General features: G+C 47.8%; 2 protein-coding genes across 2 annotated transcripts in view; both read left to right on the forward strand.

Annotated features, from left to right (window-relative positions):
* Positions 1-4,767, forward strand: part of Gas7 (growth arrest specific 7) — a 231,524-nt gene extending 226,757 nt beyond the window's left edge. Inside the window, exons 12-14 of the mRNA XM_027427111.2 lie at positions 2,527-2,606; positions 3,947-4,045; positions 4,654-4,767. Of these exons, the coding sequence (XP_027282912.1) occupies positions 2,527-2,606; positions 3,947-4,045; positions 4,654-4,767 (293 nt within the window). The remainder of the gene's footprint in view (positions 1-2,526; positions 2,607-3,946; positions 4,046-4,653) is intronic.
* A 12,275-nt stretch (positions 4,768-17,042) lies between these two features.
* On the forward strand, positions 17,043-24,926 carry Rcvrn (recoverin). The gene is made up of 3 exons (XM_027426195.2): positions 17,043-17,423; positions 21,784-21,895; positions 24,811-24,926. The coding sequence occupies exons 1-3, from the start codon at positions 17,043-17,045 to the stop codon at positions 24,924-24,926; spliced, it is 609 nt and encodes a 202-aa protein (XP_027281996.1).
* Positions 24,927-25,224: the final 298 nt, after the last annotated feature.

The raw sequence follows: 25,224 nt of genomic DNA on the forward strand, positions 1-25,224 counted from the left end.
TTTTTTTTTTGCTGCTACTTTGTAATTCTCTATAAGAGGGCTGAGCATTCTGAAAATACACTCATGAATTATTTTTATGCCCGCCACCACCAATGAACTGAGGATGTCAAATCCTTGTTGAATGCTGTGTGTGTCAGTCTTAGTGACTGATTGACAGGTCATGCATGTGTTAGGGAGAGTCACCCCTGGTCATTCCTATGGTTATCACTTGTCCTTTGCTCTTTGAAGAATAAAAAAAAGAGAAGATTTTGTATTTGGTCTTTTGTTTGCTTGCTTGCTTTTGCTTTTCCTTGTCTGGTTTCTGCTGCTGGTTCTCTGTATAGTGCCGTTTCCTCTGCAGTGTCTGGGTTTGAGGAAGACAGACTCGGAGAGGCCTCCACCTGGCAGCAAGCACTGACATTTCTTCCCTTCTGTTCCTTTTCTCCTCCTCCACATCTCTCACAATGCTACTGAGAGGAAGAGTGTCTGGATCTGGGGAGGGAGGGTCTGACGTCAAGCCATCATCTTTGCCATGAGGAGTATTTTGCTGTCTGTCTATGCCAAGCACTGTGCACACATCAGCTCTTCTTCAAGATGACTTTGTTGTTGTTCTGTTTTTTGAGACAGGGTTTCTCTGTGTAGCCTTGGCTGTCCTAGAACCCACTCTGTAGACCAGGCTGGCCTCAAACTCTTAGAGATCTACCTGTCTCTGCCTCCTGAGTGCTGGGGTTAAAGGCAAGCACCACCACTGCCCAGCTACGATGACTCTTTAAAACTACAACTGTCATACCTGTTTCATGGTGAAGAAACTGAGGCAGGACTGATTAGTTAGTATACCTAGAGTCATGCTGCATATAATGGTGGAGTGAGGCAGCCCTGGCATTCTGGTTCCAGAATCCAGTCTCTCAACTGACACTTTCAGAAATAGCCTGGTCTCTATGTCGTGGTGTGGCATGGAAAGGAAACAGCCTTCCCCACACCACTCTCTGATGCTGCAGCGATTCCTGAAATATGTCCTCAAAATCAGAATGGACATTTGGGGTCTAGGGGTCTCACAGTATATGTTCATAGAACAGCATGCTGGTGGCCCCATTCCAGAGCAGGTGAAGTCATGGCGGAAATACAGGGACAGAGATGCATCTATGCACTCCCCTCTGGCTAATGCTCCTTGAACCGAAGGGGTAGTCATTGGCTTTGGCCAGGAATGACATGAAGAAAACACTTAGCATAGCTGTTCCCCAAGGCACAGGACTCGTGGTATATCTGTGGTCGGGGCATGAGGATTCTGAGCTGGTTTTGAATTATATGTACAAGCCTCCCTGTTTTCCTCCATATGAGTAAGAGTTATGTCAATGAAATGACTCTGAATCTATTCAAATGACTGGATTCAACTCTGAGGATTCCTAGAATCGCCTGTTGATTTATTAGAGTGAGTCACTTGGCTCTGGGGGTTGGCTCACAAGCTGCTCCCAGCATGATGCCCAATTCTCACCAGAGCCACTTTTACACAGTGCAGAGCACTGTGGGCTCCTCTGATACATTCCTCACCACAGGTCTGGGGGAGAGTTGGCCTTTGGTTCAGCAGGTCTGAACCTGAAGTCCTGCACTTGTCACCAGTTCCCAGGGTCTCTTGATGCCCTTGGCGCACCAACTGTGCTTCATGTCCCAAGGCTCTGGGGTGTCAGCATCCTTACCAATATTTTGTAGTCACCTCATAGTTCGTTTTTGTTCTAATTTTAAAAATGTTTCAGATACTCATGTCATTACAGAAAGTAGTATGTTAGCTGTGAAGCTATAGTGGTTGTGTGTTCAGATTGCTGTTATAAAACGGAATGCTGCATGAATACTTCCCTCCGGTTCAGTCTGACTCAGTTTCCCAAGGCTCCCATTCATCTGCCCCTGCTCTGGTGTGGCTTTGTACTAGTGCTGCACAGTAAATGAGCCATGACCACAGGATGTTATGTTGGGTATCAGAATGCTGTCCTTTGTCTCTTACTGTCACACTAGCATATGGGTATGTGTGTACGCACACATGTACGCACATGTGCGTGCACACACACAACTTGCAAATTTCTCTCTTAGGGGAGAAAGAACATAGTGGGGATTCTACCTGGGCTTTGCATTCATTAGGAAGACCTTCTTACCCCCTAAGCTACATCCCTAAGTTACCCAGGCTGGTCTTGAACATCTCACGTGGCCCATCCTGACCTCAAACTAGCAGTCCTAATGCCTCAGGCTCCCAAGTGCTGAAATTGCAGATGTGCAACATGGAATCCAGAGTCACGTGTGGTCTCTTCATGAGAAACTGAGTTCTTGGGGTCTGCAATTCAGTTCAGACAGGCACTTGGTGGCTGGTCCCCTGTGCTTTGCCCTCTCCTTTTATCTGCTCCCTTCTTCTCTTCTTCCTCCTTCATTCCCTGGCTTTACAATGGCCACCGTGACTGGGAGAGCAACAGGCATACCATGGGCACAGGCAGAGGAGGACAACCAGAGTGGAGACAAGGTGGCATGTAACAGGGCATGATGGTGTCTGTTGGCTTTTCCCAGGAGATGACCTCATGCGCTGCGTGGACCTCTACAACCAGGCCCAGTCCAAGTGGTTTGAAGAGATGGTGACAACCACACTGGTATGTGATCAGAGAAATGTGAGCATATGGTAAAGAGGCTGATGCACAAGCATCCCTGGGCAGGGGACAGTGGTCATGGGAGGATGGAGTGGTGGTAACCACAGAGATGGTCATTATATCTCTCTCAATATTGAAGTTCAACCCTCATTCTATACCTGCCCATGGATTCAAACTCCTACTCTACCAATTCCTGCCCTATGAACTCCACAAGGGCCTGGTCTTGCTCAGTTATCTTTTTTCTGTCCACTGAGAAGTCAGGATCCACCAGGAATTTCCTCATCTCAGTGAGCCATGGCCCTGCTGTGATAAACAGAGAAGCAGTGGGAAGCTGACACACTCTCCCCAACACACACACACACACACACATCTTCAGGTCCTTGATAGAGGGGTCCTTATGAGACACCTGAATGGGAAGACTGGGAGCTGTAGAGACGTTGTGATGGAAGACCATGGAGGCAGGCCCTGAATGCTATCCTGTGTGTTCCTTTTAAAGGATCAGTTATCTCTCCTTGTTGGTCAGACTGCCTGGGCAGGGCAGTAGAGCATGGCTGGTACTTGGAACAAGTGGGAGAAGGGGACAGCATCATGTCCATTGTACATTCTATCATTTCAGTGTCCACTGCCACCCCTTCCCAAGCCTTAACCAGCCACCTTCTCCAGGTGCTAGCCCACCTAGGAAGATTAGCAGCCTCCTTGGGGTCAGTGCCCTGCTTTTCCTCTCCTCCATTAATCTTCTAATTAAGCCCCCTTCTTTACCTCCCTTCCAGGTTAATCACCTGGGCAGTGACCTAGTTCCCCACAGAATAACAGCCTAATCCCCTAAAGTCACGGAACCAGCTAGAAACCAACAACAAGCCTTTCCACTCTTCTCTGACAATGGCTAGCACATTCCCAGCCTGCCTTGCTCCCTGCCTGGTCTTCTTTGTCCCTCAGCACTAGGAGTGGGTAGAAGCCAGAGAACTTGAGAGGCTGAGCGCTCCTGCACACATCCTGTTGCCCTGCCCAACAGCTGGAGAGCACTACAGATCCCAGCTTAAATGTTGCTCTTTCTACAGCTCCATGACGCTTTGAACAATGGAGACAATCATAAAACCTCTCTTTGAGTCCTAATAGGGACATTCAGACACTGCACGTGCAGAGTTCCATACAGAGCTGGCAGAGACACTCTTATGACCTTCATCTTCACCCTAGAGATTGGTTCCTTCTTCATTAGCATCCAGAGGGTCAGAGAAGCTGGGGATCCACATAGAATACATGGTGGTCTGACACCCGCTCGGTGAGAAGGATCCTGAGTTAGGGATGGGCTCAGGGGCCTCTGGTCTTTTCTTCTTCCTCTGTAGGAGCTGGAGCGGCTGGAGGTGGAGAGGGTGGAAATGATCCGACAACATCTGTGCCAGTACACACAGCTACGGCATGAGACAGATATGTTCAACCAAAGTGTGAGTTTCCCACCTATGCACTAAGGCTAGCAGGGTAGACTTGGCATGATTGCCCCAGAGGTCCATGTGATCCATTCTTAGTACATGAGGCAGATTCTCCTGGGGGGCTACTACCAAGAACCAGGAAAAAAATGGCTGTATTTGGTTTACTTTGGTTTTTGGCTGGATCTGGCTAGGCCTTGAATGTAGAATCTTCCTGCCTCTGTTTTCCAGTGCTGGGATCACAGTTATGTGCTCCACCCAGCTTTGCCATGGTTAAAATAACCAAAGACATCTGTCTTCCGTGTGAATTTGCTTTAGAAAGCAATTCAAATATACAGCTTCTAAAACAATGACCAGTGCCCGAAGGCAGGTCTGTTAGCCAAGGGAAGACAGAGGGAGGAAGAGGTCCCCTTTAGGACAGACTGCCCTCTTCTCCAGGCCTGGGATCTTCAGACTACCTCCACCTCTCACATTGCTCTGCACCCCCAAACCACCTCCATGGGGCCCTGGAACCTTCTAGAGGGCTGATCTGAGGTGGCGCTCCAGCTGCAGCAGCACGGGACACAGGAGACATCCCAGTTCAGCTGCCACCTCTGACAATGACCCCTCCTCTGTGTCCCTTGCAGACAGTCGAGCCTGTGGACCAACTGCTGAGAAAAGTGGACCCAGCCAAAGACAGGGAGCTATGGGTCAGAGAGCACAAAACAGGCAACATTCGCCCAGTGGACATGGAGATCTAGACGTGCCTATGTGGTCCTGGGGGTCCTGCTGGGAGAGGGGCTGGGGGTCCCATGGAGAAGGGGTGGATCTGCCCTGTTACCTGCTGACCTGTCCACAGAGAAGGAGGAAAAGGGCCAGTGATGCCAGAAAGAGGGCCCAGCCAGGGGCTCCCCAATATTCCCTGGCCATAAAGATGGACTCACAGCCCTGATTCCATCTCTTAGACTGAAGCCTCCCCTCCAACTTCCATGCTGTGCTTGTCAACTCTGAGAACAAACTGAGGCTTGGGGTCCCTGCTGAGTTCCATTGGGATGGCCATCACATTCCTGTGCCCCAGGTATCCAGGGCCTGTCCTCCAGCTGGCTTCTCATCTCCATGGTTACAGGAAGAGGAAGGGAGGGAGGTCTCTGTCTCCAAACAATGCCAGGGTCAGGATCAAGGATAGGAGGCATTCAGCAGTCCACAGCCTGCACCCACAACTTTTCTCAGCCCTCCCTATTTTCCTCCCAAAGCATTCTGGGAGCCCATATCTATTTTTTCATCCCTCTACACAAGGCTGGCGGGGGATGTCTTCTCAACCCAACTCTGGAGAGGTCAGGACAGAACTACCTCAGCTGGCATCACCAGATCATGGCTCCCGTCCATTTCAGATCAGGCACTGGCTGTAAAGTCCACCACAGAAGTCCCAATCTGCCCTTCCTTTCAGCCTCTTTCTCAAGGAAGATGCTCCCCACTCTCACCCTGACACCCCTTCCCAGACTCAATAGAAGGTGTTTCCCAAGTCCTCAGGCAGCTGTGTGCATGTTCAAAGGCTTTGGGGATGGAGTCCCAGAGAGTCTTGTCTGCCACATGCGCACTGCCCCCCAACACTATGGCAGCCTTGTCCAGAGCTCTGCCACACTGCTGACACAGGTCATGTAGGATGGAGGTCAGGTCACTGTTGGTTATTCTCTGATGGCTCCAGCTCTGGATGTGCGTGATGGGTTAGGAACTGATGTCCTCCTTGCTGGCACTGGAGAGTAGTGCAGATTTTGTGGCTGTAGGTTATTGCCACCAAGGAGAAGGAACTTGTCACATAGTGAGCAGGGGGTCAGATTCTAGCTGGGAACTTGTGCCCTGAGAGGGAGGTCATCCTTCTTCATCTTCCCACAGGTGACTTTGTATTTGACTTGTTTATATCCCCAAGGGGCAGAATCCTGCAAGCACAACTCACAACTTTCCACCTTACACGCTAACAGCAGGCTGTTTACTAATTTCGACCCTTTTTAGTGCCTCATCCACAGAGCCATCTCCCATGGTTCTTAGGAGGATGCCTGATACACTAAAGCAAACTGAGCATTGTCACTTTTCTTACTGACACATCTCAACCACAAAGGACATTTAACCAACCCACGCTCCAAGACTCAGCATGAACCACGACACCAGCTATCAATATTAGGATATTATTTCCCAGTTTCTGTATTTTAAAAAAATGGGTGCTGTGGTTTAGCAACCTAATTTGTGAGTCATACACGGGGATTTTGGGGACCACAATGTGGCTCATGACTTACCCCCCCCATCCAGAGGGTTCAGAGTCCTCTGAGATGCCGCTTGCTCCAGCAAAACCCCAGTTGGCTGATGTGAGCCAATTCATTCTGAGGCCATTCCTTCCTCATTGCCACCTCACCTCCTTTTTAATCTACCCACATATACCTTTTACTCCTCCTACTCCCTTCTATTGTCCATCCAGGACATTTTGGTATAGACAAGCAGCATATAATCTTATCTGAGGACAGGCTATGGCTCTGTCATCCAAACAAACCCTCAGACCTCTCTTGTGTAGACTCGCCTCTTCCTGAGATGATGTCATTCCTCCTTCTCTGCCCATTTGAGTTCTCAGAGGTACTGGATGTGTGCTGGGTTTTCTTCACCCGTTCATTTTGCACATTCATTTTCTCAGTGACTGCTTGGAACTGGGTGCTGAATGCTAGTCTGTGTCTAAGAGGACACTCTCCAATGTGCTTCATGCACAGATAGGTGTGTTTAGACCCTTCTGGAGAGAAGGTTCAATCCCACTTTGCACTGGGATTCTTGAGGTATTAACTATGCTAAGAGGTCTTAACCCAGCAGCAAGATTTGAGTCTCGTCACCACCAAACTCTCTGCTCATGCCCAGCTCCAATTTCAGAAACAGCTTTGATTGCTTTTCAATACCTTTCCTTGTACCACAAATAGGAAGAGTGAGAGCATGGAGGAGGAGGGTGCCAGGAAATGACACCCAGTCAAGTGTCCAGCCACCTTCACAGCACACTGTGGGTAAAGTCAAGACGATGATGAAGGCTGAGAACCCAAAAGTACATACCGGAGTTGAGTGTTCAAGCTATCGTTGGGGTCCTTGTTCTGTTTGCAGTGCTGGGGGCCCAATCCAGAGTCACGTGTGTCTAGGCCTGCACTCCACCATTTAGCTACATCCAGCCCCGTTATCTTGCTTTTGTAAATGCTGGTGCTTAGGTTCTAAGAAGATTTGGCTTGGTTTGTTCATGGTGGGCAAGCATCCATTGTCCAGGTTGAGAGCAAAACAGCACTTTCTACCTGCCCCCCTCCCAGGAGTGCCAACACACTTAAGCTTTGTCTGCAAAAGCCTGGTTTAAAAAAAAATCTCTGAAATGAATGATGTTCAAAAATGGGTTGGTTGCCATGGCAACCTCCAGGAAGAGATACTTGTTACCCTTCATTATTTTCTAGTACTTTTGAATAGTCCCACGGGGCACAAGCCATTTGAAGGATGTGGACGGCAACCCTAAGCTGTCTCCGGCACAGCGGTGGAGACCACCCTTCTACCTCCTCACAAGACCGGCTGATGTGAGAGGTTCTCCACAATGGTTGGTTAAGAGCTGAAACAAAGTATCCAAATTTGAGACAGGAGATTCTGTCGATTCCCTCTGAAAAATCCAGCCAATTACCAGGGTGGTGAATGGGTGCAGGAGATTCTTGGCTAAGCCAAAGCCTCTTCATGGAAACACAAGCCATGAAATTCACAAGGTGTCAAAAGACCTTTGCTTGTTGGAGGGTTTGCTCCCAGCTGTGAGTCACCTTGACAAGGAGAACTTAATAAACAGGAGTCTGAAGACCGCTGTTGCTATGAAGCTAAGAAAGGCATTTTACAGATACAAAGTGAGGGAGCAGGTTAGCTGCCCGATGACTTAGCCTGGAGACCCCCTCATTGCCATAACGGTTCACATGCTGAAAAGTATCCTCCCAACCCCTTCTCAAGATAAGAGGTATGATTAAAATACAATAAAATTCACCCTCTCAAGGAATGCACTTCTTTGAACCTTAACATCTATGGTCTTGTCAACCACAACCAAGACTGACATGTCTTCATGCCAGTTCCCTTTTCCCACCCCAATCTAGCAACCAGATCAGTGTTCTGTCCCTATAGTTTTGCCTTTTTCTACAATGCCGTGTAAATGGAGTCACGCTGATACAAACTTCTGAGTCAGCCATAATGTTGTGTGCATCAGTAGAGGGTTCCCTTTCACTGCTGAGTTGTATTCCATCACATGGGTGGGTCCCAGGGTTTCCTTAGTTTTAAAATGAGTTTTTTATGCCCTGGAAGTCATAGCCCCAGATCTCCAATTTGTATAACTGATTCCAAACCATTGCTTCCTACATTCCTGGGGCTCCTTCCCCAGACCTCAGCTGCGCCCTTGTGTGGTCCTGATGCTACTACACTCATTTTGCTGGTGATTCTAGTTTGGGATCAGTACAGAAAGCAGGAAGGAATGGCGACAGCGTCACCCTCCACTACTGCAGCCGTATATCTCTCAGTGCAGGAAGATCCTCTCCCTTAGGGGCTGTCACCTCAGTCTTTGGGACTTGATGTTTATTGAGCAATGACCCTTGGGCACAGTTTGACGGTTCCCTGAATCTGTTGTGTCATCTGCCAACTGAGGGTGCTTGTCCTAGGAGGTCTCTGAGGCCTTCAAATCCAGTGTTCTCTCCAAACCCCCATTGCCTATTTGCACGCTATGCACATGGTCATATATAGCCTGGTGTCATCTGTACATCTGTGGCCAAAATCCTCATGATGGACAATTTTCTAGGTAAACCCAAATGGAACTCAATCATGTCACAAGCCAAGAATTGCTTAGCTCCTCTCAGAAACCCCAAATAAGCTAGAAGCCAGTATCAATACCATCTGGGTCTGTCCCCAAGGAGCCAGCTGATCAAGTCCTTGTTTCCAGCTGTACTTTGACTTTCCAGCCGTCACACCGAGACTACTATCTATTGGTGGCAGAGACGGAACCAAGCCCAGTTAAAGTCAGGCCAGGCTGTAGGTGAGGCCCTGTGGGGCCTACTCCTCCAAGCTGTCTTGATCACGTACTTCTGAGTGAAAGATAGATCCTAGAAGGCCCTTGTGAGGCTCCAGGTAAACTGAGGCATTCCTAGATTCAGGTGAGGGTCAGAGCTTGGGAGTCGGAACCCAAGGGTCTCACATGGGAGGCAAAGCTACTAGGACCCCCTAGTAGCTTTCTGTGGGAAAGTTCCTGAGGTGAGGGACCTGCTTCTCAAGGGGCAAGATCCAATAGGGACCCAAAGTCAAGGCTCCCCTGTCTTAACCGTCTAGTGCTGGGTGTGGCTCTCAGGGATTGAACTATGGAATCTTGAGCTGGGAGAGTGGGGATGGCCTTTAAAACCTTGCTGAGTGATATTTGGAATGTTGCCCCTGAGTGTCTGAGGGGAGTTCCCAATAGGACTGCAATGGTAGAGAGTGAAGGGCCAGAGTTACTGTGTGAAACCGGGGCAGAAAGAAAAAGCTGAGACCGGCCCTGTCATGCTTCCCAGTTTGTCCTGCACCCTAAGGTCACACCCTGTCAGGACTTCTATGTGCTCACCTGTCCCTCCCTGCAGCTTCCTCAGCAGACAGGTTCTTGGACCCAGGCACCAACATTCCAAGGGACACCAGCCAACCTGGGTGAGGGCCCAACTCTGTATGTCTTCCCTGCCGGGGAGAGAGATGTCCAGCAGCCTTCCCTTGCAACCTGAACACATCAGCAAGCCCCATGAACGTGGAATTTTCTAACAAAATAAACTTGCTTGTTTGGTCTGTTTTCTGTAACTTTTGCTAAATACTTTATACATTTTTAATGTTGAAAAGCTGTGTCTCCTGCCAGCATTCCTCATCTGGGACGAATGTGTTTATTCCACGCTGTATATCTTTCCATGCTCCGGCTGCCTAGACCAGTAAATAAAATGGATGTAATATAAGTTGTAAGTAACACTGTCAAAACTCTGATCCCAATGGAGGCTGTATGCCTCCCCCACCCCATAATAGCATCTGTGTGTATTAATTCTGAAGAATTAAATGTTTAAATTAGAGTTTAAATTTTGAAGGTGTTTGCTATGTATAATTGACCCACGCTATTATAAAGTGTTTTCAGGAAATTCAATGCCATCCCTTTTTTTGTCCCCCTCCTTCAGTTCTGTGTACACTTGAGATGCTTAGATTTGTCCCATGAAAAATAAACTCTCCAGAGACGATGGGTCCCATAGGGACCCTCTTTCTTAGAAGGCCACATATTTTCCTTCCTACACACAGTCTCAACATTCTTCCTGGTCTCTAGACACTGTTGGTGGTTTCAGTCCTGATGACTTATCTGAAGGACCAAGGACAACAGGACCTGGACGGACACAAAGTTACTGGTCCCAGCCTTTTGCACACCACTCCTTAACTCCCTGCTTTCCTTCTGCCTTAGGGGTTGCTGCTATTGTTCCTTTACTCACTCAACCATTCATGTGTTCAACAACTGCTGAGTGTGTATTTGTCTCGAGCCCTTACCAGGTTTTGACCTGGGAGGAATGACAAACTCAGCGAGTTGGTTTTGAGTATATAAGTTTTATTTCACACTTATGTCAAAGTAACACACAAGCATAAGCAAACAATCCTAAGAACCACAGACAATAGGCTCTCAGCTGGGCGGGGGGGGGGGGTACCTCTCCTGCAGCGGCCTGCAGGTTCCAGCTGGGGACTTAGGTTCCTCTGGATTCAGGCTGTGGAGTCTTCTGAGGGCTCAGTGTCGCGGAATCAAGGGGCAGCACTCAGCTTGATGGACTGGTTGTTTTAGGTTATCGGAGGAGAGCTCCAGGACATAGAGTTGTGGCACACTCTAAAGTTCCCAGTTGTGAGCTGGTCCTTAAATAGTTTGCTAAATCTTGCTAATCACACTTTGCCACACTCCACACATTCTCTCTCTTATCTACAATGGCCGAGTAGTGGGCCTATGCTCCCTTTCTTTTAATCTTACTTCAGCCAGGCCTTTGCCTGCCCCATTGTAACCTTTGTCTTAATCTCCCTCCAGCCAAGCCTTTTGCCTGCCTGGTTACAAGGCTCCTTACAGTGTTTTATGTCACTCTCCTCTCTGAGTGCTGGGAATACATCAGTGAATGGAACAAACAGCTCTGCTCTGCCTTCGTAATCCCTGGACAACAGAACCAGGTAGAAAAAGCCCAGAGAGCTAGTAAGGGCATCAGTGAGCAGCTGCAGAACATAAAGTGTGGAAGGACCAGGATGGCAAGGCTGGGTGTTATACCAGGGTGATTGGAGTGGTCCTGAAGAGAAGGTCTCAGCTGACTGGGCACAAGCAGGCAAGGGAGGGAGCCTGACAAGTTTCAGGGAAGAAAGTTCTGGGCCAGTGGTTCTCACCCTGTAGGTTGTGACCCCCTATGGGAATCAAACAAGCCTTTCACAGAGGTCACATATCAGATATCCTGCATATCAGGTATTTACATTACAATTCATAACAATAGCAAAATGACAGTTATGAATCAGCAATGGAATAATTTTGTGATGGGGAGAGTCACTAAAACATGAAGAGTTGCAGCATTAGAAGGGTTGAGAACCACTGTTTTAGACCAAGAGGAAGCCATGCTACATGTCTGAGACCAGTGTGGCAGGTGCAGAGGAGAAACCTAGGAGAATAGACTCCGGGAAATGGTGGCAGGATGGGGAGGGAGCGTCTATAGGGTTTATAGCACCAGTTGCTGTAAACCTTTGATGTTCACCTTAGAGGATGTAGGCATCTTCACTCAGAATACCAGCCTTGAAAAGGACACATGATAGGAGGGAGAGGTCTTGGCCAAAGGTAAGTTTAGGAGGACAGTCAGGATATTATTTGGAAGTAGAGCCAAGACCTTGGCATGTTGAAGTAGAGTATAGCAGGTGGGGAAGTTCTGAGTTGACTCTAAGAATCTGGGTCCAGGCAGAAGGGACAGGCAGCCATTTCCCACGGTGAGGATGGCTGTACTTGAGGGGCCTGACCAGGCTGAATCCCCACTGCTTCCATTCCTCTTTCCCCTGCCCATACAGACTGTTTGAAGCCCTGACTCCAGGCCAAGGGGTGTCAAGGGTCACTTTGTCCTTAGCTCAGAGCAGTGAACCTGGAGAAATGTGATGAGGGCTGGGGTCTGAGCTCATAAACAGCTGAGCTTTGCTTAATGATGGGACTGAGCTGGCCTCTAGAGATTCCAGGCTGCTTGGTCTAGGCAAGTCCAAAAGGAGTGACACAAATGGTCTTCTTCCTTGCAGCGATAGCCATCAGTCTTTCTTCAGGGCACCGGGCAAGTTTATGGGCCCAACTCAGACTTAACAAATCAGATCACAATACATCATCTCAAGCAAACTTGTTTGGCTGAGGAGCGTGAGTGCTCCCTCTGATAGAAGATGTTTATGCAGGTTTTCAAACAAACCTCTGGGTCATGACCCCTCACTCTCAGCAGCATCAACACAGCTGCCTGTGGTCCTTCCAGGGATCCCCTCCTGCAGGGGGTCCCTCCAGGGCACAGCAACCTGAAGTCTAGAGACTGGACCCAGCTGCATCCCACCTGCTCTCCCCCCCCAACAGAAAGGCACAGGTCTCTATTAGATCTCCCCACCCATTTGTGACTCTTCACTGTCAGCTCTTTCATTGCCATGGCAACCCCAGATCCTCACCTATGGAAATGAGAATCAGGCCTCTACAGTCAGCCTCTTTGAGAGCAAGAGAGCAAGCAGAGTGAGAGAGCCAGTGAAATAGAAAGACAGAGGAGGGAAGGGGCAGGCCACTGTAATCTACAGAGCCCAGAACTAGCAAACTCGGGCTCTGCTTCTGACTTTGCCATCCAGGAGCAGTATAAGCCAGGGCCAGAGACAGATCTTTGGAGCCACTATTTTTAACTGGTGACCTGGCAGCTTTGCCTCATAGGCCAACTTCATAAAGACAGTCTGATACCCTTAAGGTACTTTAAAATAGATGTATTAGTGTATGTACACACAAGTGCATCGTGAACATCAGAAGATATCAGACTCTCTTTATCTTGGGTGGGAATTTTAGATCAAACTCACTGTTAGGCTTTCAGGGCAAATGCTTTTACAGTGACCCATCTGTCCAATTCACCTGGGGGCACTTCTAGCCAGCTCTCAGAAAGGACCCAGCCTTTCCTCCCTTCCCTCAGGGCAGGCTACACATCTATTCCCTAATTGCATACCTTCCAGGGCTGTGCCTGGGGTGAGTGAGTGAGTGGGTTTTCAATGTATCTGGTCCATTTCTAATCATGTCTGAGAGCCAATGCCTCCTGCAAGGGCAGAGAGAGTACAGGAAAGAAAGATCCTAAGAAATAATATTCTCTCCTAAGCTGTGGGGGGAAAGCTCTCTCTCTCTCTCTCTCTCTCTCTCTCTCTCTCTCTCTCTCTCTCTCTCTCTCTCCTCTCTCTCAATCCTTTGGTAGCACACTGGGTAAAATGTGCAGGGGGACTAAGCCATCACTTTGATGTGTCACCTAGGTCGTTCCTGAGAAGTGCCAAGGTGGGTGATGTTTTAGATACTGTTCTCCCAAAGGCCCTGCCCTCAGCCCATAGCACACTGTTAGGAAGTAGTGGAACCTTTAAGAAGTATGACCTCAGGTAAGGAAGTTGGGTGTTTTGGCGCATGCTATTGACACACTGGCAGCTTCCTGGTCCCCTTCTTTTGCCTCCTGTCTGCCATGAGTTAAGTAGCTTCCTCCACCCAGCTTGCCCGCTGTGATAGGCAGCCTCCCCACAGACACAAGAGCAATGGCTGTCTGTGGACAGAAACCACAAAATCTGTGAGCCAAGACAAGCTTCTGTTTTTGCCATTGATTACCTCAGGTATTCTGTCACAGTGACAGAAGGCAGATTCACAGTGGGCCTGACAGGTGGCTCTCCATCGGTGAAGACCTGCTTTTCCCATCAATGGCCTGTTAGCAAATAGGCTATACTTTTCACTTACCTGCCTGGAGAATTCTGGGGTCTGCTCTTCATAATCCATACCTTGAGCACTACCTCCCCATCTTACATAGCAACACAGGGGTTCCAGATGTCTCCCCTGCCCCTAGCTAAGCCAAGCACTCTGCCCACGTTACCTCCCAGTGGCAAAGATTTGAATCTAGCATGCCCATGAGGGTGCTCCCTTATGTTCTGGGATCATACTTGAGCCACTACAATAGGCAACTCCCCTGCCTTGGGCTGATTATTTGCCCATTATCTACTTAGCAAGTTTGCTATGGCCTCCTCGCCCCCAGAACCATGCTGGGCTGGAACTGAGATGGTTCAGTGGGGAAAGATGTTGACAACCAAGCTTTATAATCCAAGTTCCATCTCTGCAGCACATATGGTATAAGCAGAGAAGCAACACTCTTGTCTATTGTCCTCTGACTTCCATATTCATGTCATGTCCATGTCCACACACACACACACACACACACACACACACACACACACGTGTGTTAAAGCGTGCATGCTTTAAGAAAGTTGTATTTTAAAGGTCTGAGATATGATTTCAGTGTTTGGGAGTACTTCGAAGATGAGAACAATTGCTGTGCATGCTTAAGGATGTGAGTTCAAATAATCAGAATCCATATAGAAAACCAGGTGTAGCTGTGCATGAACCTGTCACCCCAGTATTGTGAGGGAGTAGAAACTGAGCTCGCTTGAAACCAGTCTAGCTCCAGGTTCAGTAAAAAACAACTGCCCACCACCCAACGGGAGGGGTAAGACAAAAAGGGGATGGAACAACACATGCAACATCCTCCTCTGGCCTTCATGTGAAACCACAGGCTGACATATGCATGCACTCACATGCTCAGACACTGCACACATAGGTTACATCCACCCCCCACCCCCACCAAAAAATTTCTTAAATAGGATTTCAGCATTTCTTTTGGGTAGCTTAAAGATCTTGCAATATTAATCTAGCCCTGGAGTAGAAAAATCAAAGCCCAACTCGGATTTTCCTCCTGTGATCCCAGAAGGTGTGGGGCTTTTACCCACCTTGAGAGACAGTCATTGTGAGGATGACAACAACTGGATGTCCCCTTGTGCAAGTACAATCATCTCTGACCCTAGAGAATGCATCAGACCACACAGGTTGAGGGCTCCATCCCCAAGACCTTCCTCACCTCATACAACCAGTCCTAAATCCAGGCCTCTATAATAAAACAGATCCTTCTAAAATAAGCATCTTATCACCCAACTATCCCACAGGGTAGAACAGCACACTGGCTACTTTTATGTCAACTTGACACAAGCTAAAGTCATCAGAGAGGGTGGTGGCTCCTCTGAGAAAATGTCTCAATAAGATCAGGCTGTACACAAGCCTCTAGGGCATTTTCTTAATTATTTATTAATCGGGGAGGGCTCAGCCCATTGTGAATGGGACAATCCCTGGGCTGGTGGTCCAGGGTTCTATAAGAAAGCAGGCTGAACAATCCATGGGGAGTAAGCCAGTAAGCAGCACCCCTCCATGACCTCTGCATCAGCTCCTGCCTCCAGGTTCCTGCCTTGTTTGAGTTCCTGTCCTGACTTCCTTCAGTGATGATGGACAGTGTTATAGAAACATAAGACAAATAAACTCTGTCCTCTCCATCTTGCTTTTGATCATGGTGTTTCATCATAGCAATAGTAACCCTAAAACAGGCAGAGAATTCCTTGACAAAAGCAGAGAAGGATGGCAATATATATTTAGTTTATAGGGGATGCTTGGAAAAGAGAAATCTTAGCTTGCAGGGGGTCAGCATTGTAAAGAGGGTCGGGTAAAAGGATGGCATTAGAAGCTAGTGATGGGTTTTTCTTTCTAAAACTTACGGTATCCCAATAGTGTTCTAGTCTCTAAAGAAATAGCAAGAGTGGAGGGGGGCGCAGCCATGAATGTTGCATGAAAACATCAACAACAATCAACTATTACAACCCCTGCGACTACATTCAAGTGACACATTCACCTGTATCCTTTGCCAGTGTGACAGGCCTCTCTGTCCCTTGCCACCTGCCTGGTCTGCTTGCTTTATTCAGTCTGCTCACCCCTCTTAGGTAGCCTTATTTTACCCTTGTTACTGAGGAACAATAACAACAGACTTACAATGGGGCCAGGTCTCGACCCTGTCTTAAGTTGAACATACTGTAAGTAAAAATGCACATAGCTCACCCAACCCACTGAATTCTGTAACTCAAGCTTGCCCACTTCAGTATGCTCAGAACACTTAGGCTAGACTAAACCCTCTGGGGCAGTAATCTGCTGTTGTTTAAGCATGTCCTGTACTATAGTAAAATCAAAACATTTGCGTGGGATCATAGTGAGTCTGGGGTGTGTGTGTGTGTGTGTGTGTGTGTGTGTGTGTGTGTGTGTGTGCACTTCTACCAGCCAGTTTGAGCTATTCTGTCACTGTTCTGGAAATGGGGATAACAACTGATAGGAACACAATCCTTCCCTTTCTGGCAACTTCCCTTCTAGCTGACAGTTTGGGGTTTACCAATGGACATGGGGGAGGGAGCCATGATAGAGTAGTGGTTAAAAGAAAGGCCTTGCTGAAAAGGATTAGAAAGGCATCCCACGGAGAGTGAGGTTAAGAACATGCCCTAGGTTAAGTGGCAGAGCTGGGATTCAAACCCAGCTGCGTCCAGCCCCTGAGGCCCTAACCCTGCATTATAAGGTCTTTCTTATGGGTACTCCTGGGACGAGGAACACAGACAGGGACCAGTGTGGCTCTTCCAAGACTTGATTGCAGGAGGATGCTTGATTCAAGGGTCCCAATCTGGTCCTTTCTTCTCAGCATGCACAGAGGAGGTGAGCGACTACTCTCAGCTCTTTATTTTAATCTCAGGAGGGTTCTGTGCCCCTCCTCCCTCCAAGGACTGGGAGGAACTGTCTGCAAATCCCCCTAATCCATCAGCACCTGGGTCTCCACCCCACAGCTGCACACAGCCTTGCTAGCCAGGCCACCCACACTTGTCCCTCCCGCCCCCACGGCGCCCACTCTCCCTCACCATGGGCAACAGCAAGAGCGGGTCTCTGTCCAAAGAGATCCTGGAGGAGCTGCAACTGAACACTAAGTTCACGGAGGAGGAGCTGTGCGCCTGGTATCAGTCCTTCCTGAAGGAGTGTCCTAGCGGCCGCATCACTCGTCAGGAGTTCGAAAGCATCTATTCCAAGTTCTTCCCTGACTCTGACCCCAAGGCCTATGCGCAGCACGTGTTCCGCAGCTTCGATGCCAACAGCGACGGTACGTTGGACTTCAAGGAGTATGTGATCGCCCTGCACATGACCACGGCGGGCAAGCCCACGCAGAAGCTCGAGTGGGCCTTTTCGCTCTACGATGTGGATGGCAACGGTGCCATCAGCAAGAACGAGGTGTTGGAGATCGTCATGGTCAGTGTGTCTCTGTCCTTGCTGCCTGTGTGGGATGGGGAGGAGGCCATGCGGTGGAGGCCACAGATGCTGTGTAGCCCAGTGGAGTGGGGGCCGGGCCAGGAGCCAGGAGAGTGAGGAAAGAAGGAGCCTCCAATGTACGGAGAGAAACAGAGGGCACCTCCCCACAGCGTCAGCTGCTTCCCAAAGAACAATCCGGGTGTTTCCCAATAAATGCAGTTTAAAATTTCCCCTCATCCATCCTTCTTCCCCCATCCATCCCACTCCCCCTCCTTCCTTCCCTCTCTTCTCCCTCTCTTCTCTTCCTCCTTTCCTCTCTCACACTTTTTCCCTTAAGTCTTCAGGGTTTTTTGTTTGTTTGTTTGTTTCATTTTGTTTTATTTTTGCAACACACAGTCATATTCTACAACCATAAAGTCGAAACACGTATGTTTCAACTACAAAGCACTGACCACAGTGGGGACGTGGAATCTAGGTCCTGATTGGTTCTCTTCCTAATCCTGATGTGGTGTGGTGGACCTAGGCAGGGATCCTCAAGCTTCCTGCCCCCTTGTGGACTTCCCAGCTGGAGTTCTCTGTTCTCTCCCTCCTGCCTACGATTTGTTCTGAGTATTTTTGGTTTTTGGTGTACCACAAGTAGTTCTTTTCTTTCTTTCTTTCTTTCTTTCTTTCTTTCTTTCTTTCTTTCTTTTTTAGATTTTATTTATTTATTATGTATACAGCATTCTGCTTCCATGTATATCTGCACACCAGAAGAGGGCACCAGATCTCATAAGGGATGGTTGTGAGCCACCATGTGGTTGCTGGGAATTGAACTCAGGACCTCTGGAAGAGCAGTTGGTGCTCTTAACCTCTGAGCCATCTCTCCAGCCCCCGAGTAGTTCTTTTCTTATCTAATACATAAGCAGTCTGTGAAATTTAGAAATGATGCAAATGTGATGTTGCAGACCGAAATCTATAACCAGGATACTTACTGTTAGTACATTGCTACACACCTTTCCAGTGTTTTAGCTGCTTTAAGACAATTGTGGAACCCTAACATATTTACCTGTGATTTTTCCCCCATGCTTTTCCTGTTACTCTTTTACCATGAATATTTTCTATATCATCTCAAATTTTCAGAAACATAATTTTTCTGGGAGTCTCTCTTATGTTATTCAACTGTCTCAAGTCCTCAGCCCTTCTTGCCTCAGTCCCCATAGTTGCTGGGATTACAGATGTGAACACCCTATGGAAATGTTGTAAGGTCATTCATTCAAGTATTCCTATAATTTTACATATCAGAAAACTTCAATTCTTTCTATGTCACTTAAGTTCTTCCTCTTAAACCCTCCTGTCTCTGTCACTTGCTTTATTTTTCAAATTCTATTCCTGCTAGAAGGAACAATACTCTTCATGTTTTATGTAATATTTGGTGTATTTGTAATCATGCTTTTACTTGCAAAATTCTCCCCCCTTCCTTATTAGGATAAACCACAGACATAATAGCAAAGCCTGTAGCTAAGGACAGACTGTGTCATCTCTGGAACAGGGGCCAATAAGTGGCACTCTCACTGTCTGTGGGGCAAAGCCTGCAGAGCAACCTCCTCTGGGTTAGTTTCGGAGTCCACCTAAAGAGTGGTAGGTTGATGCTCTTCTAGGCAGAGAGGAAAGAAAGGAGCAGGGAGAAGAGGTGGGGAGGAGAAGCTGAGGCTGTGCAAAGTGTTCAAGGCCTTGCTAGTCACCGGGTCACAAGGTCATTGTGAAAGTATCTGTCTGGAAGTCAGAAATGATGGGTTCTTGTGCCAGTTCTGACACCAACTCGTTACGAGACCGTGGGAAATGTATATAACCTCCCTGGGCCCCGGGTGAGGCTTTGATGGTTTCTATGGCCTTTCCCAGAACCCTGAAGGCTTGATTCTCTCTCACTCCAGTACCAACCAGCCCAATGTTGGGGGAGAGATGGAGCAGACAGACAGTCACAGCCAGTATTTAGTGGTCATGCCTGGACATGGTGCCGGTAGGGCAGGAGAGGGGAATTCTGGGAGTCATCCATGTTTCAGTTCATTTCAGGTGGAAGTGGTGGGGTGCTGCCTATAAAGATCCTTCCCTGAACAACCAGGGTAGTGTCCTTATTGTCCTAGCACCAGTAGGCAAGGTCACCTCTAACAGCTGTTGACCTTCCTGAAGCCCAGGCTAATTTCACAGTTGCTGTTACCCTTTTATAATGTCCTTGAGTCTCTGGGGAGGCAGGGGCTTTGGTCAGAGACAGTAGCTGCCCAGGTCTTCGTGTCAACATGTCTATCCACAGCCTGAGCCTGCCTAACACCTGAAGTATCTAGCCTTGAGTGTCCTCTCAGAGCCTAGCTGACCTGGAGCCACTGACGGAGCCAGTAGAACCCTAGAAACCTGGTATCAGGATAAATAGGGACCACCTTGTCCACTTCTCTGATCTCATATAAGTCAGGAACACTTCTGGCTTTTCCTCAATCAGAGGGAGAAGGGGCTGAAGGGACCCAGCCTTTCTCTGCATTCCTTCCTGAGTGTAGGGTACCTAAGGGGATTTCTGTGTCCCTGAGCAGACCTCTGCAAGTCTTGTTCACACCTCCCTTCCTCCTCCTCAGCCTAGTCTATGATCTTCAGAAACAATATACACAAACTGGGGTAAAATGCAAGCATACAGGTTCTAGAACAAGCTGCCTGTGTTAGAATCAATGCTACCCTGGGTAACTTTGGGCAAGTTTGATGTTTGCAAGTTTGCTTGCTGTCTGTAAAATGGGACTGACAATATCCTCTCTGTAAGGTTCTCTTGAGAATTAATCTAAAAATGCTAACACAAGTGATGTGAGTGTCCCACAGAAGTTAGCCTTTGTGATCCTAGGCCAGCCCTGCTGCAGAACTAGAATGCCTTGCAGACATGGAAGATGACCTTTGTGTTTTGTTTTTTTGTTTTTTGTTTTGGTTTTTCGAGACAGGGTTTCTCTGTGTAGCTTTGGAGTCTATCCTGGCACTCGCTCTGAAGACTAGGCTGGCCTGGAACTCACAGATATCCTCCTGCCTCTGCCTCCCAAGTGCTGGGATTAAAGGCGTGTGCCACCAACGCCCAGTGGAAGATGCCCTTTGATTCTTCTCTCCAGCCTGTGGGAGACAGGGACTGTGCTAATGGCTCCCAAACTCCAACCTCAGGGCTGCTGTGGGATTATTGTTGGGAAGTTTCTATTTTTTTTTCTAAACAAAACTATAGCATCTACTCAGAAGACTCAAATGGTACATGAAAGAGCAAATTTTCCTCCATAGTCACTGTCCTGTACCAAGGTCTCAAAGGTGTTGATGGTGCCTGGGGCCCGCCCTAGGGAATTTTGATTCAGTAGAACCTGTGGGGCTTTGGTAGGCACCTGGACTGTAAACCCCTTACCTTTAGAGGGCACCTGATGCTCCAGGCTGTTTGGGCATCAAGAAAGAGAAATGATGTGGTGGCCCAAATAAAGACCAGGGGCTTCCTTTTCTACACACCCTCTCCAACACTTACCTCTCATCTTTGTTTGAGGTGGGAGTGTTTAGTGTTGTATGCTGAGAATCAAACCTGGGCCTCATAGAGCTTTACACTGAGCCATGTTCCCAGCCCCATCTGACAAGAGACACAGATGAGGCAGGTTTCACAAGAGTAGCTATCCCAACAGGTGGAAGGGATAACTTGTTATGGTTTTGATTTCCATTTACCTAATGATTAACGAAGTTGATGACTTTTCACATACTTGTTGGCCATCCCTATTTTATTTATTTATTTATTTATTTATTTATTTATTTATTTATTTAAAGAGATGTCTGTCTAGTTCCCTTGTCTGTTTTTAATTCAGTTATTTATTGTTTGATTTTGTGTGTGGTTGGTTTTATTGGTTTTGTTTGTTTGAAACAGAGTCTTACTATGTATCTCTGGTTGGCCTGGAGCTCCCTGTGTAGATCAGGCTGGCATCTTTCTCCCAAGTGTTGAGATTAAAGGTGTATACTACTACCCTCAATGCCACTTACTGCTTTAGCACTGAGTAGCAGGTTTTCTTCATATATGTTATATACTAATCCCTAAGTAATCATTATCAAAGGTTTGTAAATATTTTCTCCTACCCCAAGGTAATCTTACTTTGTTGTCTTCTCCAATATGTAGAAACTTCTTAAGTTTTAGTATAATCCCAATAGTTCAAAAATCATTATTACAACCAATGTCACATAGCTTAGCACCCTCTAGGAATTATATAATTTGGGCTAGAAAATTAAGTAATCCAACCCTGGTAGATTTTGGGGTGTGGTGTGAGACATGGATTTCTCAGGACAACCAAGCCCTTACTCCTCTTTGTGACAAGATCTTTCCCTTGGTCTGCTATAGGCTATTTTCAAAATGATCAAGCCTGAGGATGTGAAGCACCTTCCAGATGATGAAAACACTCCAGAAAAGCGGGCTGAGAAGATCTGGACATTCTTTGGAAAGAAAGATGATGGTGAATCCCTTTGTCTTTGTTACCTCCGACTTTACGGTGTCTGCTGTTTCCAGAAGGATTGCCTCTTCTGAGTCACAGTGCTCAGGCAGGACTGGGGGACACTTTTTGTCACCACACTTTATCCAAGCTATCTTCAAAAGTCAGGGGTAGTGGTCTACCAGACGCTTGTCAGTTCAGGCTAGGTCTACTACGACCCTCCAGCTGATGCTAGTAATGGGGGGATCAGCATACTCCTATTACAAAACCTACTCGCTGCCTGGGGATTGGGGGAAGGAAGGAGAACACTTTGTATGCTAGGTTAGCAGTAAACTAGTAATCCTCCTGCCTCAGCTTCATGTGTATTGGAGTGTTGGTTTTGCCAGTCTTTAGCCTAGAACTAATGTAAAGTGTGCAGGCTCACTGGCCATGCATACACAATGACTGGTTTAGGGAAATGCAGCCTTTTATCTCTTCTGGCTGCTTGCTGTCCAGATGTTCCCTGCTCAGTGAGAACAGGAGAAAACAGCACTTCACTCAGCAGAGATCTCAGGAAGTTAGCTTCCATGATCCCAAAATCCCACCAAGAAAGGATCAGATTCAGTTACATTGACGGGCATTTATTGAGAAGACAGCCACCAGGGAGGGACCTAGGGACTGGGAAGATTCATGTCATGAGGACTTGGCCCCAATCCCGGAATCAGTACAGGGATGAAGGACAGGGAGGAAAGACAGGTAAAAAGACCTGGGCTGTGACACTCTAAGACAGTGCTGGCAAAATCATTAAGGTGTCCTCTCTCAGCTTCTTGATGTCCTCTCTCTGCTTAGTGGCTGTCTGGAAGCAGCCTCTGGGGCTTGAAGGAGGGGTGAATTCCAGAATGTGGCAGCTGGAGCTGTTGGTCCAATGGCACACATGGCCATATAGGATACGGTACAAGAATTGGTATCATCATACAGAGAGAGACAGAGGCAGAAACAGAAACAGAAACAGAAACAGAGACCGAGAGACAGAGACAGACTGACTTGATGTCAGACAGGGCCTTCAGATTCATAGCTACATGGAGCTAGGATAATGAAATTCAGTGTAGGGGATGGTAGCCCTACCAAGAGACAGGAAGTGCTAAATAACCCTGAATAGTTCTTGCATTTTCCCTAGGGAAATATGGACCTTACTGCTACCATGTCGTATTATTTTCTTTTATTTTTTAAGAGATGTCAGCATCCGAGTTGTCTAGAACCTGAGTTGTCTCAGTAAGGCATGGCTCAAGCATGTCAGAGTGCTAGACCCTTGTGTGTCCTCTAGGACACACTCTTACCAGAGCTAGAGAAGCAAATCCTCAGAAAGATATAAAACAAAGATGGAGATAATCCATCCCTACTCCACAGTCAAATGATGATGTCAGAGGAAGACCCTGGGGTGGGAGCCAGGTGAGGCAAGCAGGCTCTCAGAGTACACAATTCATAGTGGTGCTCACTCTCAAGAGGCAGCCACATCCTTGCACCACCACCCCCAAGTGACTAACTCCTTAAATGTTGTGCCTAGGCAGTCCCCTGGCACCTTCCTGTACCCAGTCCCGTTAGCGCTTGTCCTCTGAACACTTTGCTTGCTTGGATTCTGGCTGTGTTAGATTGCTTCTTATGACACTTAACTCCTGAATCCCCTCCATTCCTTCTGGGTCTGTCCATGTGTCAAGGTCCCTCTGCTGGTTTTTGCTGATATTAGAAGGCTCACTGCTACTCCTGCTGGTGTGTGTGTGTGTGTGTGTGTGTGTGTGTGTGTGTGTGTGAGTGTGTGTGTGTGTTTCACGTGCCCCATCTGAAGACAGCATCATCACAGTAGCAGGCTCCAGAGGTGGGACTTTTGAGCTTGGAGTGAGGCTGGTGAGGCAGGTAGAACTCTGAAACCCAAATTTCACCACCCAGACTTAGGCAGAGAAGTATCCGTGAGTGTAAGCCAATGGAAATCTAATCCAACCCTACAGTGCTTGTCCACACTGTCCTGAGGATCATGAGAGTGACCATGAACAGGAAGGATCTGTCTCGTCCTAGACTTCTTTTTACATGGGTGTGTCTTCCCACAAGACCCCAAGTTTCCTGAGGACAAGCTTTGTCCCCTTCTCTTTCCTGCTATACCCCACCCTCTGTGATGTTTGTAACCCCAAGAACAGTGGCATGAAGCACACAGAGAAAGGGTGCAGTGACACGAATTTGACTGGACTGAACCTACACACAAGCCGTGTACACACACACACACACACACACACACACACACACACGCAGGTACACATGGAAGCCTGGATGGCTGGAGGCAGAGGCTCTCTCTCCATTCTCATCCAAATGAAGTAGAGTGGATTGAGAGAAGAGGAACTGCAAGCAGGGGAGGCAGTCACAGAGGATGTGTCACCTGATGTCACAGGTTGTCTGGGAATTATGGGCACACAAGAGTCATTTCTGCAAGCCAGGCTGTCCTTGGCACACCACTGTCACTCATCATTTCCTTCACTGTCACTCACAGTTCCTACTTCTGCACTGAGACTTTGGGACTGCCTCTCTCAGTCTCCTAGAATTGCCCCTAGAACTTTAGGCTAGAGCTGTGGGGTAATTTTGAAAGCATATGAAAACAGGTATTTATAATCATTGATGATTTCAATGTATAATAACTAGCAAGGCAAGAGCCCTGCCCCAGTAGAAGGAGCAGGGTATAGGAATAGCTTCTGGGGGACCTCTATGGTGCCAGTCTTTGGTTGTCTTGGGCTGATTTGAGTGAGCAGGGCTTAAGGGTCTTGAAGGAGGGGTGATATCTGGGAAGGTGGTGGGGGTCCCCGCAAGTGCTGAGTAGTCCATATTTTCACACAGTTTTACTGGGTGTGGAGGTTGGGTTTCACCTTTTGCAGCTTGATACAGCCAGTCCTGACTGATGCTTCTCTTCTACTACACAGATAAACTTACAGAGGAGGAATTCATCGAGGGGACCCTGGCCAATAAGGAAATTCTACGACTGATCCAGTTTGAACCTCAAAAAGTGAAGGAGAGAATAAAGGAAAAGAAACAGTGATGGGAACTGCTCATCTCCTCCCCCACCCCTCACATCAGCACCCCCAGTGTGAGCATGCTCGTGTGTCAGCATGCTTACACATACATACATACATACACACACACACACACACACACACACACATACACCCTGGGCCTGGAGAGGTGGGGAACCAAAACTCTCCCTGTCAACTGAAGGTCCTTAGCAGGACAAAGTTTTTGCTTTCTTTTGTCTTTGGTGACCCTCCCTTCACACCCTACCTGTCTCCTTTCCCTGCCCAGGTAGCCTTGTGATAATCCCAGGCTTAGGTCATAAGAGT

The sequence above is a fragment of the Cricetulus griseus genome, chromosome 7 (assembly GCF_003668045.3).
Source record: "Cricetulus griseus strain 17A/GY chromosome 7, alternate assembly CriGri-PICRH-1.0, whole genome shotgun sequence".
NCBI lineage: Eukaryota > Metazoa > Chordata > Mammalia > Rodentia > Cricetidae > Cricetulus > Cricetulus griseus.